The sequence below is a fragment of the Ascaphus truei genome, chromosome 3 (genome assembly GCF_040206685.1).
Source record: "Ascaphus truei isolate aAscTru1 chromosome 3, aAscTru1.hap1, whole genome shotgun sequence".
In the NCBI taxonomy this organism is placed as follows: Eukaryota; Metazoa; Chordata; class Amphibia; order Anura; family Ascaphidae; genus Ascaphus; species Ascaphus truei.
Window position 1 is genome coordinate 321,770,224 of NC_134485.1, and position 14,677 is coordinate 321,784,900.

Genomic DNA, 14,677 nt, shown 5'->3' on the forward strand with positions numbered 1-14,677 from the left:
GACTCCCTCATAACCTACAGTCTCCGTGTGGTCTCGATTTTTTCCCCCTCATAATGATTCAGTCTCGCCCCTGAAGACTCTCCACTCCCTCCCACCATTGCATTGCGCTCACCAATCTTCATCTGGAAGTTGTTGAAGGAGTGTTCATTTATATATTTCATCTGCTCCATGAGCTTCATGGCGTAGTCTGCAAGGGCGGTAATATGTGACTTTTCCTCCTTGTCGTACGTGGTGTCGTTTAAGCCTGATGCTGCCATGTAAGTGCTGCCGATGGTCTTAATCTTCTCTAGCTGCCGAAATTTTTCCTCGCTGATGATCTGGTCGGGAAAGAGGGAAATTAATCAATTGGGTGACAAAAAAGCAGAGAACTGACCCCACGGATTCCATCACATATCAAAGGGCTTCGTATTGTGGCCCATCATCACCCTCATAGGTTGTGTAACTTTAAGGGTAAGGATCCACGTTGGTGGATAGACCCCCCCATAAAAGGTCAAAGTCTGCAAGTTATAGGAATCCAGAGCTAGAGAGGCTTACAATGCATTACAATGTAAAAACGTGCCACCCCATACAAATGGTTTAGTGTACGCCTCAATGCAGGCCAGTTGTGTCATGCGGCTTCCACTGATCAGGTGCGGAGTACAAATCATTACATGTTCTGAGCAAGCTCAGAATTGGGCAATTAGAAACGCTGTGCTTCCCCCCCTCCCCGACATAGAATTCCAACAACATTGTCCCGTTACTCGTTCTTGTGCATTTGTCGAGTGCCAAATCACTGACTAAACAGATTACTCCCACACTCCCTACTCTCAGTGCCACGTGATGATTCGGGGGTTCCCCTATCTAAAAAGAACCAAACACCCCTATAACTGAGCTAAAGAAAGAAGCTGTGGGTCCTATTTATTTTCCGTCTTTCTGTAGCAGTTTAGGAAAGACGCCAATCATTTTTATTAAATCTGTCACACGACTAGATTTTGAATACTTCTGCCCCCTGGCAGATTTTTTTTGCCACTGCGGAAATAGAGAAAATTGACAATTTTTACGACACATCAATGCAAAAAAAACAGCGGTCATTAGTTTGATACGGAGACTCGAGTATCTGGAGACACAGGGAAGACCAACTAGGATGGACAGAAAATAGGTCAATGGATTTCCAGCTCCATCTGCCCTCCTGTGTGAATTTCCTTCCAAACCATTTTTCAGCCGCTACTGGTCATACAATGCATTTATCAGAGCCGTTCCCTAGGTCACCTCATCAAAGTCAGCGATGATCTCGTTGAGCAGACGTAGACACTCCACCCCCTCGTTGTTGGCCTCCAGCTCAACATAGAACTCAGAGAAGTTGCTGATGGAGGCGAACATGACGGCCACACACTCGCAGGACTGGTGGTACAGCTCATCGTTCCTCCGCTCCTGGGTCAGGAAGTGAGCGGCCACGTCCTTTGGGAGGATGTTGTGCAGGAGACGTCGGTTATACGCCTGCAGCTCTTCCATGTCCTCCTTCTCCCCTGTCGCCTGAAGGGAAAAGGCAGGTGCAAATCAGGAACCAGGGACAAGAATCAGAGGTCAACCAGCAGGTCAATACTGTAAAGCCTCACAGAAAAAACACTGGCACTAAATGTGTACACAACCACTATGTAAAATGTAAACACACCACTGTGCTCCTTCCTTCTCTGAACCTTGTGCACTTTGAGCTAGCGCATTATATAAAACTACACATTTAACTGCTACCAAGATGCAGCTAGCAGAGGTTTATCTAATGGAGATAAACTTAAATCTTACTTTTTGTTCCACACAATCTACTAAAACTGGTTCATACAGGCAACATAAATGAACTCCGCTGACTTAAACTTAACATGTCAAAAACAGAGCTCCTCATATTTCATCCCAAACCTGGCCCCACTACCAAGCACGCTGTCTAGGGGGTCACACTTGACATATCTCTCACATTCAAAAGTTATCTAAAACATGTCGCTTTTTTCTCTGCAATATTACCAAGATACGCCCTTTCCTCTGTTGCTCGACTGCAAAAACTCTGACTCAGGCCCTCATTCTCTCCCATCTCAATTACAGTAACCTCCTGCTGTCCGGCCTTCCTGCCTCTCACCTGTCTCCCCTACAATCTATCCTAAATGCTGCTGCCTGAATCACTCTAGTCTTTCCTAGATCTGTCTCCGCGTCTCCCCTCCTGAAATCCCTCTCCTGGCTTCCGATCAAATCCCGTATCTCACACTCAATTCTCCGCCTCACTTTTAAAGCTTTACACTCTTCTGCCCCTCCTTACATCTCAGCCCTAATTTCTCGCTATGCACCATTCCGACTCTGCACATCCTCTGCTCAAGGATGTCTTCTCTACCCTGTTTGTATCTAAAGTCCTCTCCTGCCTTAAACCTTTCTCACCGACAGCCCCGCACCTCTGGAATGCCCTTCCCCTCAATATCGGACTAGCACCCCCTCTATCCACCTTTAAGACCCACCTTAAAACACACCTGTTTAAAGAAACATATATGAGTAGCTTCGTGGCTGATACTATACACCTCATACATAAACCTTGGCCCCTTGCAGACGCACTTACCAGAACACCCTCCTACTGTCTCTGTACGTTCCTACCAACCAATTAGATTGTAAGCTCTTTGGAGTGGGGACTCCTTTTCCTAAACGTTACTTTTATGTCTGAAGCACTTCTTCCCATTATTTGTTATTTATATGATTGTCACGTGTATTACTGCTGTGAAGCGCTATGTACATTAATGGCGCTATATAAAGACATACATACATACAAACTTGTAAAGCAATCTGTTCTGAAGTGGTTAATTAGAACACGAAAATATGTGGTAGACTCCTCCATACCTGTAGCTTCCACAAGAAGTCCAGCCTTGCTGTAGACTCCACCTGCTGGGCGTGGAGATACAGAGCCACAACGAAAACAGTCAGGATAACGGGGGTCACGTACTTCAATGCTACCTTACTAGCGGACTCGCTGTGGGGAGAAAAGAGACAGCAGCACAGGTCAACAAGGACACCCCTTATCCTGGCAGGTAACTTCCCCTCAATTTATAAGAAGTCACACAATCGGAGACCGACATATTTAAACCCCAGGACCCCTCACAGAATAAGAGACAGCTCTGTTCTAAAACCACCTCCTCCCCACACAGACCTTTCATGCAAAGATACAGTTTCTCCCTCCCTCTACGCACAACCAGTAACACATCCTGTGTGTGGCCTGAAAGAGCGCTCCCATATATGCCTCAATAACTTTGCGCCCATTCCTGAGCGGATTTGAAACTACAACAATATTTAAAAAAAAAAAAAAAGACACCTTTAACCTGACCTCCTACTTATAGACTGACATCAGAAAGCAGCTTTCTAAAAACACCAGAGACCTCCACATTATGAGCCTTATAAAATGAGTGACTTCATACACGGCATAAAAATATAACCAGGCGTTCGAACCGCTTACTTTCCTGCATACGAGTGAAACCTACCAAAGCTCCTCACAGATTACCAATGACTCCATATGTCCCGCTTATGGGATGAATGACGCCACTCACACAGACAGACCAGGCACCACAATATAGTCCATCAAATGGGTCTTATTACCTCTGCCCATGATGGGCCCTTATCCTCCTTGCGGAGCACTCCAACCAAACCAAATATTCCTTGTCCTCCCCAGCCACCATATAAAGATGAATACAGAGACTGTTTAATGGAATAAAGGATAAGTCCTACGTACTGTAGGACCTCATGCTTAGAGTCCCTAAAGTGACCTAAAGGCAGCAACATTTCTGAAACAATGACTCATCAGGCGCTTATCAAATACGCCAAAGCGCAAACTCCCCTCAGGCATGTAAAAAGAAGAAAGAAAACATTATAACCTTTTTTTTTTTGAAAGTTATTTTGATCTAATAACACTGAATGTTTCCAGAAGTTTGAAAAAGAAAAATGTTAAAAGTGGCATTTACTGCGCTGTTGTATAGATAATTCCTATAACGCCTATGTAGTTTTCACCAAAAAATAATAAAAACATTTGAAATTTAAAAAAAAATGTATAAAATAAGTGATAAAACGTGTGAGTACCCACTCACGTGGTGGAAGCGTTTTCAGATATTGTCTGGTCTGGATCAGTAGTAGATGAAACAGGAACTATCCAGATCATACAACAAAATGTATGTATTGAATGGTCAGTACTATAAGTGATTTAATGACAGTGATCCCTCAGGGGACTTGTTCACAGGAAACAGGGGACACTCCTCTGGTTCCAGTCTTTGAAACAGCTCAGACAATGAGCATTTTCTATAGGTATCCCAGAGGCGGACCTCTGTGCATTCTCATCACATGTAATTCCTGTGACAAATGGTTTTTTTAAGTGCCACTGGGGCTTTACGCCCACAGTTTGGCCACAGAAATATGACGTGGCTAAAGAGACAAAGGAAGGGAAGGCCCAGTTGAAAAAGTGGATATAACCACAGAGATTACTTACCATTCCTCGCCTTCCTGAGTTACATTAGAGGAGCTGGGGAAAAAAACAAAAACATACAGGTGTTAAACACGCAGGGATCTTACACGTAACTGCACAGGGTGAAGACAAATATCACAGACGGCAGTGGGGTATGTATGTGCGTATGTATATTTTATAGCGCCAACAAGGTATGAAACAATTGTTATACCTAGGTCATTTTTGATTAAGAAATGTGCCCCCTTTTTTGGTCCCGTTTCCTTCTTTCTCCCCTTCACCTTCACCTTTCCCCCCCTCCCTATCTAGTTTCCCATGGTCTGTGCAATGATTATAAGGCCTGGATGTGTTGAAACCTTAGACTTCTCTTCATCATTTCCATGTAATGGAAGATGCAGAGTCATGTTGGGATCGGAGATGCATCTTTTTATATGCCACTACAAATCCACTGTGGTCATTGTTCTTTAACTTGACTCAACAAATGTATTTTCAATTTTTTTTTTACAAAAAACTGACCAACATAACATTTGGAAGTAGGCGAAGAAGAAATGAGGCCATGAGAAAAAAAAAAACAACCCCCCCTCTCTCCCATTTCTGTTTTTAAGGAAACAAAGACAACTGAAATGTAATAAAACTAGTTGTGACATTAAGAAGCCAGGAGTATAAGCAGTTAAGATGTTGCACAGCTTTACAAATTTAGCTACAGGTGTCACAACGTAAAACAGGTAAGCACTACTTTCCCAACACCTTCTCCATTCGTCTGGTAAATCGCATCCTCCAAACTTGTTGCAGTGAGGTGGTAAATAAGCACAAGATGCTTGAATGTGTTGGCAGTTTTTGTTTGTACTCAATATTGCTTTACAGCATGTATTTATGCCACCAAAGCACGGTACAAACCTGAAGTCTGCACAGACTTTCTTTCTTTCTAATAAATGTATTCTAAATCAGGGGGTGTTACTGCAAACAAACAGCGAGAGACTTCAGGCAACCGTAGGATGGCAAAAGATCATTACTTCTTGTTGTTCAAGTTTAGCTACAATGGCAGCCTGCATTGTTTAGAGGCCCCTCTAGAAGTGAACAGGTTAAAGAGCCAATAAAAAAATAAACTAATTTGTACTGCTGAGCCACCCTGCCCTTCTATTACTCTCACTTACCTATTTTAGTGCAGTTATTTATTTTACAGAGCTCTTATATTTGGTTTTATATGTTTCTCTGGTTATTTTCACACAATGAGACTGCCGTTGGCCAATCAGTTTGTAACCAGTTAAAATAGGTCTATCAACATGAACAGAGAAACAGGGGGCGACTGAACATTACTACAGGTCATTATTAGCTTTCTTACACTGTTGCTATTTTCATTTTAAGGAGCAGGAGCCTTTTGAACAACAAAGTAACTGCACACTAAAACCTTCATTTGCAAAGGGGGCAGGCTTCCTCTGTCTCCCTTTCTTGGAGCTAGACAGACTTTCTCTTTTACAAACAGGGTCACCCATCATGGGGGACACACAGTATAGTCAGTCCAGCCCCAGGTCCCTGTTGACTGAACGGTGAGGTGCTCCCGTTACGAGCTCTCCCACCACCCTACTTCCTCCCGTTTGACGACTTTCGGCCCCGAGAAAGCGGATGGTGGGCCGGTTTACAAGACGATTTACATTACATATTGATGAAGGCCCATCATGCACTGAAGCAATTAACCCCTTCAGTGCATGAGGGGCCCGCAATACAGTCAAGACCCATCCTGGTTTAATGATTGAAACTAAAAGAGATGTGTTCAGTCTTAGGCCGCGGGCATGGTCAGTGCTTAGCCGCTGACCTGTGCTCATGCGTGTCAGTGAGCCCCTGCAGCCGCAATGAGAGCGGCTTTAGCAGGGGCTCGCGCACACTTCCGCAGGCGTGCGGAAGCGTAGCCGACACTCAAATTTTAGTTTACGCGCGCAGAGCCGGTCACGTGAGCGGTTCGCCCAATGAGGGCGAACCAGCTCCGTGACGTCACAGGCCCGCGCATAGACACGTCCCCGGACGGCACGCGTAGTAAGGCCAGGGAAAGCACCCGCTTTCCCTCACCCTCCGCGTGCCTCCGCGCGGGCTTAGTGTCTATGGACTCAGCCTTACTCTCCCAAAACAAGCAAGCCACCAAGTTATGTTTGAAAGCTAGCTACAGTACTCGCGTGTATGATGGAAAGCAGCATTTGAGACAGTCTGTATGGAATAGGTCAATGAATAAGCAACCCATGCTGCCTCTGCCCCATGGCGTCTGTAACCAAGAAACAAAAGCTGCCGCGATTTGTATGATCAAGCAGTTAGGGAAGAGTTACAGAGCAGCTCGGTAAAATTCACAGTGGTAGTCATCCGCAATGAGGCGGGCAAACATTATTTTACATCAAATTGACCCCAAAGCACCTTGAGAAAGTTCTAGTATGTATATACAGTATGTGAAGAAGTTCAAATAGAGGCATTTTGTACAGGAATAATAGATGCTGCTGCTTCCAATGTGCAGCATCATATACTATACTATAGTTGGATTAAAGTGAAAGGATGCTGTGCTAGTGGTGTCACTGCCTTTCACGTGGGTGGCGCTGGTTCAAATCCCATGTGCCAGCTCTTTGTGACTTTGGACACTTTGCTTTATCTCCCTGTGCCGCCAGCATGAAAAGGACATTGCAATATGGTTAGGGGCTCCTTGTGCCTGCAGGAATTCATATTTCGTGCCGTACACTTATTATGCTATGGCTTCCCTCTCATTTTTGGGGTTTCTCCTAATAATTGGATGGGTGTGTGTAACGGAAGGTGTACACCCAAAATCTCACGTACTCAATATATATGCTTTATCCACAATTATTTGTCAAAAAGTGCCACTTATTACTGTATGTGCATGCGAGACCCTATTCTTTCAGCACAAGGAAGACGACGACATTTGGGGCCATACGCCATGACTTTACAACTATTTGACTTTTTGCACGCTATAATGGCTGTGACACTAAAGTACTGCAACATGTCGTCTCCAGGGTCACATGATCTCTAGAGTAAACAAGGAACAAAACAAGCACAAAACAATACAAATCTGGTGTTGGCAGCAACTAGCAATGTGCTGCTGCTGCGAATATCTTATTTTGACGTGGCAAATTAACATAAAAGTTGCATTAGGAACGTTGTCCCACTTATTACAGTCTCATATCAGCAAATCTAGCTGGGCCCTAGGAGACGATTGTATCCGGCTTCCTTTGTAAATATAGTAATTGTTGCACCACAGAGTGTTAGTCTATAGATCGGTGTCACTGAATACGTTGTAGTGTTCAGAGCCTGGCCTGCTTACAGATGTCCAATTGCCAGCACAAGTGTGATTTCTGTCCCTGTCTACAACCCAAACGTGTGCAGCTTGGTCCTGACCTGGCAAATGATCTCATGAGGCTGATCACCTTCTCTGTGAGTGAAAGCAGAGAGACGCCTTTCCGTGAGTCGGGATCACGGATTATTCCTCCGTGAAAGACACAGAGTGCGGACAAGCTGCGGCATTCATCTATTCCCGCACGGAGGGCTTGGATAGCGTCCCCTGCTGCATTGTCATAGCCGGACAGTGTTAAGCAGCGGGTCTTGGGTCACCCTCGGAGCCTTGGGATTATGGCGATATTGCGGTAAAGATTTTTCTTCCTGTAATGTTTCTTCCATTGTGGTTTTATGCTTACCTAGTAAAATGTAATACACTATTACATGTCCCTACGCGCTTCTCTTTCCCCTCCCCACAATTTCTGCATGTAGGTATTGAGCCACCTGAGATCAGCTGCGGGACTTATCTATGGAAGAAGTTTTTGTGAGCCATTGGGCTTTTGGAAAAGATGTTTTTTATTGAATGTCATCACTTGGCACTTATGGCAAATATTTGGACATATTTTTTTCTCCACTTGACACTTTTCAAGAGTTTATTGATATGTTTATGGACAACATCTTTGTACCATGTGGATTTAACAAATTCACATTGGTTATATATTTTCTTATTGTTAAGAGTAGTGGCACTAAACCACACTAGTTATTTTGGTATTTATATTTGTATTTTTATTCGCATAAAATTCACATATTAAGCGCACCGAGAAAAAACGTCTAAAATAATAATAATTATATACACACACAGATTTACTGGCACAACGATGCAATGTTATGCCTGCTGTATAAGGACAAAGTGACTTACCCAAGATCTCATTACGGTGATTTAAACTGGGTTTTCTGAGACAAGCAATTCATTTTCCTCTCTGGAAATGCACTGTGCTTGGATCACAAAAGCCCACTACTAACTCAGATAAGTTGTCAAAATGACTCACAGTGCATTAGCAACCACCAGCAGGTCGTAGTTGTCAAACAGATTGACCTCGGGTCCCTCCACAATGAAAATGTAGAGGATCTGGATGGACAGCATGAGACCCAGCTTCCCAATGCTGCTGATCTGCAGGAAGACTGAGCAGGCCAGCAGGCTCAGCAGAATGCTGTAGTTGAAGTACTGCCGGGAGAGGAAAGAGGAGAAAGTCACATAGAAGGCTGCGCATACAGGGAGGGCCTGTGCAGTTTGTCTTAATTACAATAGTGTGTGCGGTAAGCAGCATTGAGAATATAAACAGCATTGTATTAGAAGTTTTACAGACACCGTCCCAGATGAGTTTACAATCTATGTTTTTGGTACTTGAGGCACAGGGACTTGCCAAGGTCAAAGGAGCCGACAGCAGGAATTGGACCAGATTTCCCTGCTCCAAATGCAGGGTCGTTATCCGTCAGTGCCTTTACTCACCGAGCCGCTCCTTCAGCCCTTGCAACACAATGCCAGTTTAGGCTCCCTGCATCTAAACCCGATTCTTTTTCACATCGTTATTGCTCCAATGGTGGTTTAGGATGATAGTTTATTGGCATTTCTAACGTTAACGGTTATCATTTTAAAAGTTCCAGCCTTCAGATTATTTACAAGATTACAGGCGATGAGAGCTAGAAAACCTGGACCGGTCTGTCCTTATAATATCGAGCCAAGTGATCACCGTGGCTTATTCCATTGATTGGAATCAAGGATCGGTAACAAATCTTTTACAGCTCCCAATGGCTGAAATTGAAGTCTAAGGCTGCGGTCCCAGTAATGTCTGTGACACGCGCGCCCGGCAGGGGGGGGGCGCGGCGCGTGCACAGCGCTAACCGTCATCTGCGGTCTGACAGGGAGAGGGGAGCTTGCGATGGGAGGGGGCGTGGTCGGGGATTTGCGGGGGCGTGGCCATTACGTCCGCGGCTGGTTCGACCTCATTGGGTGAACCGCCGGTGGGGGCGTGGCTATGCCCCCGTTGCAAGGTTTGAACTCTATTTGATTGAGTTGGGAAAAACCCTGCCGCACGGCGCGGCTGCACCTTCTGCGTGACGGTGCGTAGTGGGCCCAGCCCCATTGAGGGGCGGTGCTTACACGCACCGTGCACGCCGCGCCGTGCGCACAGGCTGTTACTGGGCCCGCAGCCTAATATAAGGAGGTTAATACACGCGAGCTTTGCATGTTGTAATATAAGGATTTTCCAATTCAAATAAAAGGAAATAGAGCTGTGAAATTACAAAAGCAATGCGCATTCATCTGCAGTAAACCAGGATTAAATGTTCAGCAAAATTATAGTAAGCAATAACGAGGTGGAGGAGTACACAACACGGTTGCTGTGTATACGACGCATCACTTCCAGTAGTGGTACGTGTGTTCGTCCATACCTCTGGGAAGTTGCACGGGGGATGTTCAAAGTCACACATAGGGGTCTCCATGTATAGGGAGTAGTTGAGTCTTTTGACGTGACAGGGAGTGATATAAATGTCGCTGATGTTCAGTTCAAGAGCTACACAATCATGGAGGCTCTGGTCACTACAGACAAACTGAAAATATAGGGAAAACATGAAACACAGTGAGAAGAGATGGAGAGACAGGAGGAGAAAGTGTGTCGGGACAAAAAGAGAGATTGTGAGGTCAGATGAGTGACAGAGGGGGAGCATCACAGAGGCAGAGACACTAGTGACAGGGAGAGTCACCAAGTGAGATGGGGGAAAAAAGTGTCACAGAAGAGAAAGACCAAGAGAGAGTTTTGAGAGAGTGTGACAGGCACAGAGATACAGTATTTGAAAGTGCATGCAACTCAGAAAACAAGAGGCATTGTGTGAGTGAGCAAGACAAAAGTGGTGCAGACCAAGAGAACCGACGGGAGTCCAAGACAGTGAAAGAGTTTATATGAGAGAATTAAGAAAGGAAAGAGCACACAGACAATGAGGCAGAGATAAAGAGATTAGATTGGTGACAACATACTGACAGGGAAATAACAGACTGAAACGGAGTAGAAGAGACAGATTTAATGAATAAAGATAAGAGAAGGAATGGGATGAGTTACACTTTGCAACACAATGTTTCTATCCTGAAATGTTGGTAATGTCTTATTACCATGTTAGCAAAGGCCGAGGTGAATACCAATAGGATGGTGAAGATCCCAATTAGAGTGCTGTTTGTTCGGGACTCAACAATCTTTCGAGACACCCTCTGTAAGGCTGATGGGAAGAGCTGCAAAAGAAACCAGAGATGATGCCTCCTGCACAGGGAACGCCCACTCACACACCCATCCTAGCAGCAATCACTGACCTTTATACAGGAGTACACAGCACACACAAAGAGAATATTGGCCAGAATGATAAAAATGCTGCTGTAGACTCCAAGCATGAGGAGGGAGCTGCAGGGGAGACACACACAGTCACTTACAACACCCTGTAACCATAGACAGATGGTGTCTCATGGTTTACATTAGGAGTATTTGAAAAAACTGCTGGACTCACTGAGGGAATATCACAATCTGGATAAAACAAATAAAGCAGAACACCAGCAGAGTGCAGGCCACGTAACCCCCAAAGCGGTCATCCACTTTCTTAGAGTACTACAAAAGAAGCAAAGAGAGGAAGATCTCAGGAAAATGAGACTTTAAAGGCAGGTATACTATTTCATGCTTAACGAATTGTACAGTTCATTCCTACCCATCTCCTTCCCTCGTACAGTCACTCACACCCACCTCCTCCCCTCCACTGGTACAATCCAGTCACACCCACCTCCTCCCCTCCATTGGTACAATCCAGTCACACCCACCTCCTCCCCTCCATTGGTACAATCCAGTCACACCCACCTCCTCCCCTCCATTGGTACAATCCAGTTACACCCACCTCCTCCCCTCCACTGGTGCAATCCAGTCACACCCACCTCTTCCCCTCCACTGGTACAATCCAGTCACACCCACCTCCTCCCCTCCACTGGTACAATCCAGTCACACCCACCTCCTCCCCTCCACTGGTACAATCCAGTCACACCCACCTCCTCCCCTCCATTGGTACAATCCAGTTACACCCACCTCCTCCCCTCCACTGGTGCAATCCAGTCACACCCACCTCTTCCCCTCCACTGGTACAATCCAGTCACACCCACCTCTTCCCCTCCACTGGTACAATCCAGTCACACCCACCTCCTCCCCTCCATTGGTACAATCCAGTCACACCCACCTCCTCCCCTCCACTGATACAATCCAGTCACACCCACCTCCTCCCCTCCACTGATACAATCCAGTCACACCCACCTCCTCCCCTCCACTGGTGCAATCCAGTCACACCCACTTCTTCCCCTCCACTGGTACAATCCAGTCACACCCACCTCCTCCCCTCCACTGGTACAATCCATTCACACCCACCTCCTCCCCTCCACTGGTACAATCCAGTCACACCCACCTCCTCCCCTCCACTGGTACAATCCAGTCACACCCACCTCCTCCCATCCACTGGTACAATCCAGTCACACCCACCTCCTCCCATCCACTGGTACAATCCAGTCACACCCACCTCTTCCCATCCACTGGTATAATCCAGTCACACCCACCTCCTCCCCTCCACTGGTACAATCCATTCACATCCACCTCCTCCCCTCCACTGGTACAATCCAGTCACACCCACCTCCTCCCCTCCACTGGTACAATCCAGTCACACCGACCTCCTCCCCTCCACTGGTACAATCCAGTCACACCCACCTCCTCCCCTCCACTGGTACAATCCAGTCACATCCATCTCTTCCCATCCACTGGTACAATCCAGTCACACCCACCTCCTCCCCTCCACTGGTACAATCCAGTCACACCCACCTCCTCCCCTCCACTGGTACAATCCAGTCATACCCACCTCCTCCCCTCCACTGGTACAATCCAGTCACATCCACCTCCTCCCCTCCACTGGTACAATCCAGTCACACCCACCTTCTCCCCTCCACTGGTACAATCCATTCACACCCACCTCCTCCCCTCCACTGGTACAATCCAGTCACACCGACCTCCTCCCCTCTACTGGTACAATCCAGTCACACCCACCTCCTCCCCTCCACTGGTACAATCCAGTCACACCCACCTCCTCCCCTCCACTGGTACAATCCAGTCATACCCACCTCCTCCCCTCCACTGGTACAATCCAGTCACATCCACCTCCTCCCCTCCACTGGTACAATCCAGTCACACCCACCTTCTCCCCTCCACTGGTACAATCCATTCACACCCACCTCCTCCCCTCCACTGGTACAATCCAGTCACACCGACCTCCTCCCCTCTACTGGTACAATCCAGTCACACCCACCTCCTCCCCTCCACTGGTACAATCCAGTCACACCCACCTCCTCCCCTCCACTGGTACAATCCAGTCATACCCACCTCCTCCCCTCCACTGGTACAATCCAGTCACATCCACCTCCTCCCCTCCACTGGTACAATCCAGTCACACCCACCTTCTCCCCTCCACTGGTACAATCCATTCACACCCACCTCCTCCCCTCCACTGGTACAATCCAGTCACACCGACCTCCTCCCCTCTACTGGTACAATCCAGTCACACCCACCTCCTCCCCTCCACTGGTACAATCCAGTCACACCCACCTCCTCCCCTCCACTGGTACAATCCAGTCACACCCACCTCTTCCCCTCCACTGGTACAATCCATTCACACCCACCTCTTCCCATCCACTGGTACAATCCAGTCACATCCACCTCCTCCCCTCCACTGGTACAATCCAGTCACACCCACCTTCTCCCCTCCACTGGTACAATCCATTCACACCCACCTCCTCCCCTCCACTGGTACAATCCAGTCACCCCGACCTCCTCCCCTGCACTGGTACAATCCAGTCACACCCACCTCCTCCCCTCCACTGGTACAATCCAGTCACACCCACCTCCTCCCCTCCACTGGTACAATCCATTCACACCCACCTCCTCCCCTCCACTGGTACAATCAAGTCATACCCACCTCTTCCCATCCACTGGTACAATCCAGTCACACCCACCTCCCCTCCACTGGTACAATCCAGTCACACCCACCTCCTCCCCTCCACTGGTACAATCCAGTTACACCCACCTCCTCCCATCCACTGGTACAATCCAGTCACATCCACCTCTTCCCCTCCACTGGTACAATCCAGTCACACCCACCTCCTCCCCTCCACTGGTACAATCCAGTCACACTCACCTCCTCCCCTCCACTGGTACAATCCAGTCACACCCACCTCCTCCCCTCCACTGGTACAATCCAGTCACACCCACCTCTTCCCCTCCACTGGTACAATCCAGTCACATCCACCTCCTCCCCTCCACTGGTACAATCCAGTCACACCCACCTTCTCCCCTCCACTGGTACAATCCATTCACACCCACATCCTCCCCTCCACTGGTACAATCCAGTCACACCGACCTCCTCCCCTCTACTGGTACAATCCAGTCACACCCACCTCCTCCCCTCCACTGGTACAATCCAGTCACACCCACCTCTTCCCCTCCACTGGTACAATCCATTCACACCCACCTCTTCCCATCCACTGGTACAATCCATTCACACCCACCTCCTCCCCTCCACTGGTACAATCCAGTCACACCGACCTCCTCCCCTCCACTGGTACAATCCAGTCACACCCACCTCCTCCCCTCCACTGGTACAATCCAGTCACACCCACCTCCTCCCCTCCACTGGTACAATCCATTCACACCCACCTCCTCCCCTCCACTGGTACAATCCAGTCACACCCACCTCCTCCCCTCCACTGGTACAATCCAGTCACACCCACCTGCTCCCATCCACTGGTACAATCCAGTCACACCCACCTCTTCCCCTCCACTGGTACAATAAAGTCACACCCACCTCCTCCCCTCCACTGGTACAATCCAGTCACACTCACCT

General features: G+C 47.5%; 1 protein-coding gene across 5 annotated transcripts in view; it reads right to left on the reverse strand.

Annotated features, from left to right (window-relative positions):
• The window catches only part of ADCY6 (adenylate cyclase 6), a 153,073-nt gene that overhangs the window by 11,153 nt on the left and 127,243 nt on the right, over nt 1-14,677 (reverse strand). For all 5 annotated transcript variants that reach the window (XM_075591215.1, XM_075591216.1, XM_075591212.1 and 2 more), the window contains exons 13-21: nt 11,267-11,364; nt 11,076-11,163; nt 10,881-10,997; nt 10,166-10,324; nt 8,764-8,939; nt 4,478-4,510; nt 2,848-2,977; nt 1,249-1,512; nt 113-317 (exon numbers count right to left, since the gene is read on the reverse strand). In XM_075591215.1, coding sequence (XP_075447330.1) covers nt 113-317; nt 1,249-1,512; nt 2,848-2,977; nt 4,478-4,510; nt 8,764-8,939; nt 10,166-10,324; nt 10,881-10,997; nt 11,076-11,163; nt 11,267-11,364 — 1,270 coding nt within the window. The remainder of the gene's footprint in view (nt 1-112; nt 318-1,248; nt 1,513-2,847; nt 2,978-4,477; nt 4,511-8,763; nt 8,940-10,165; nt 10,325-10,880; nt 10,998-11,075; nt 11,164-11,266; nt 11,365-14,677) is intronic.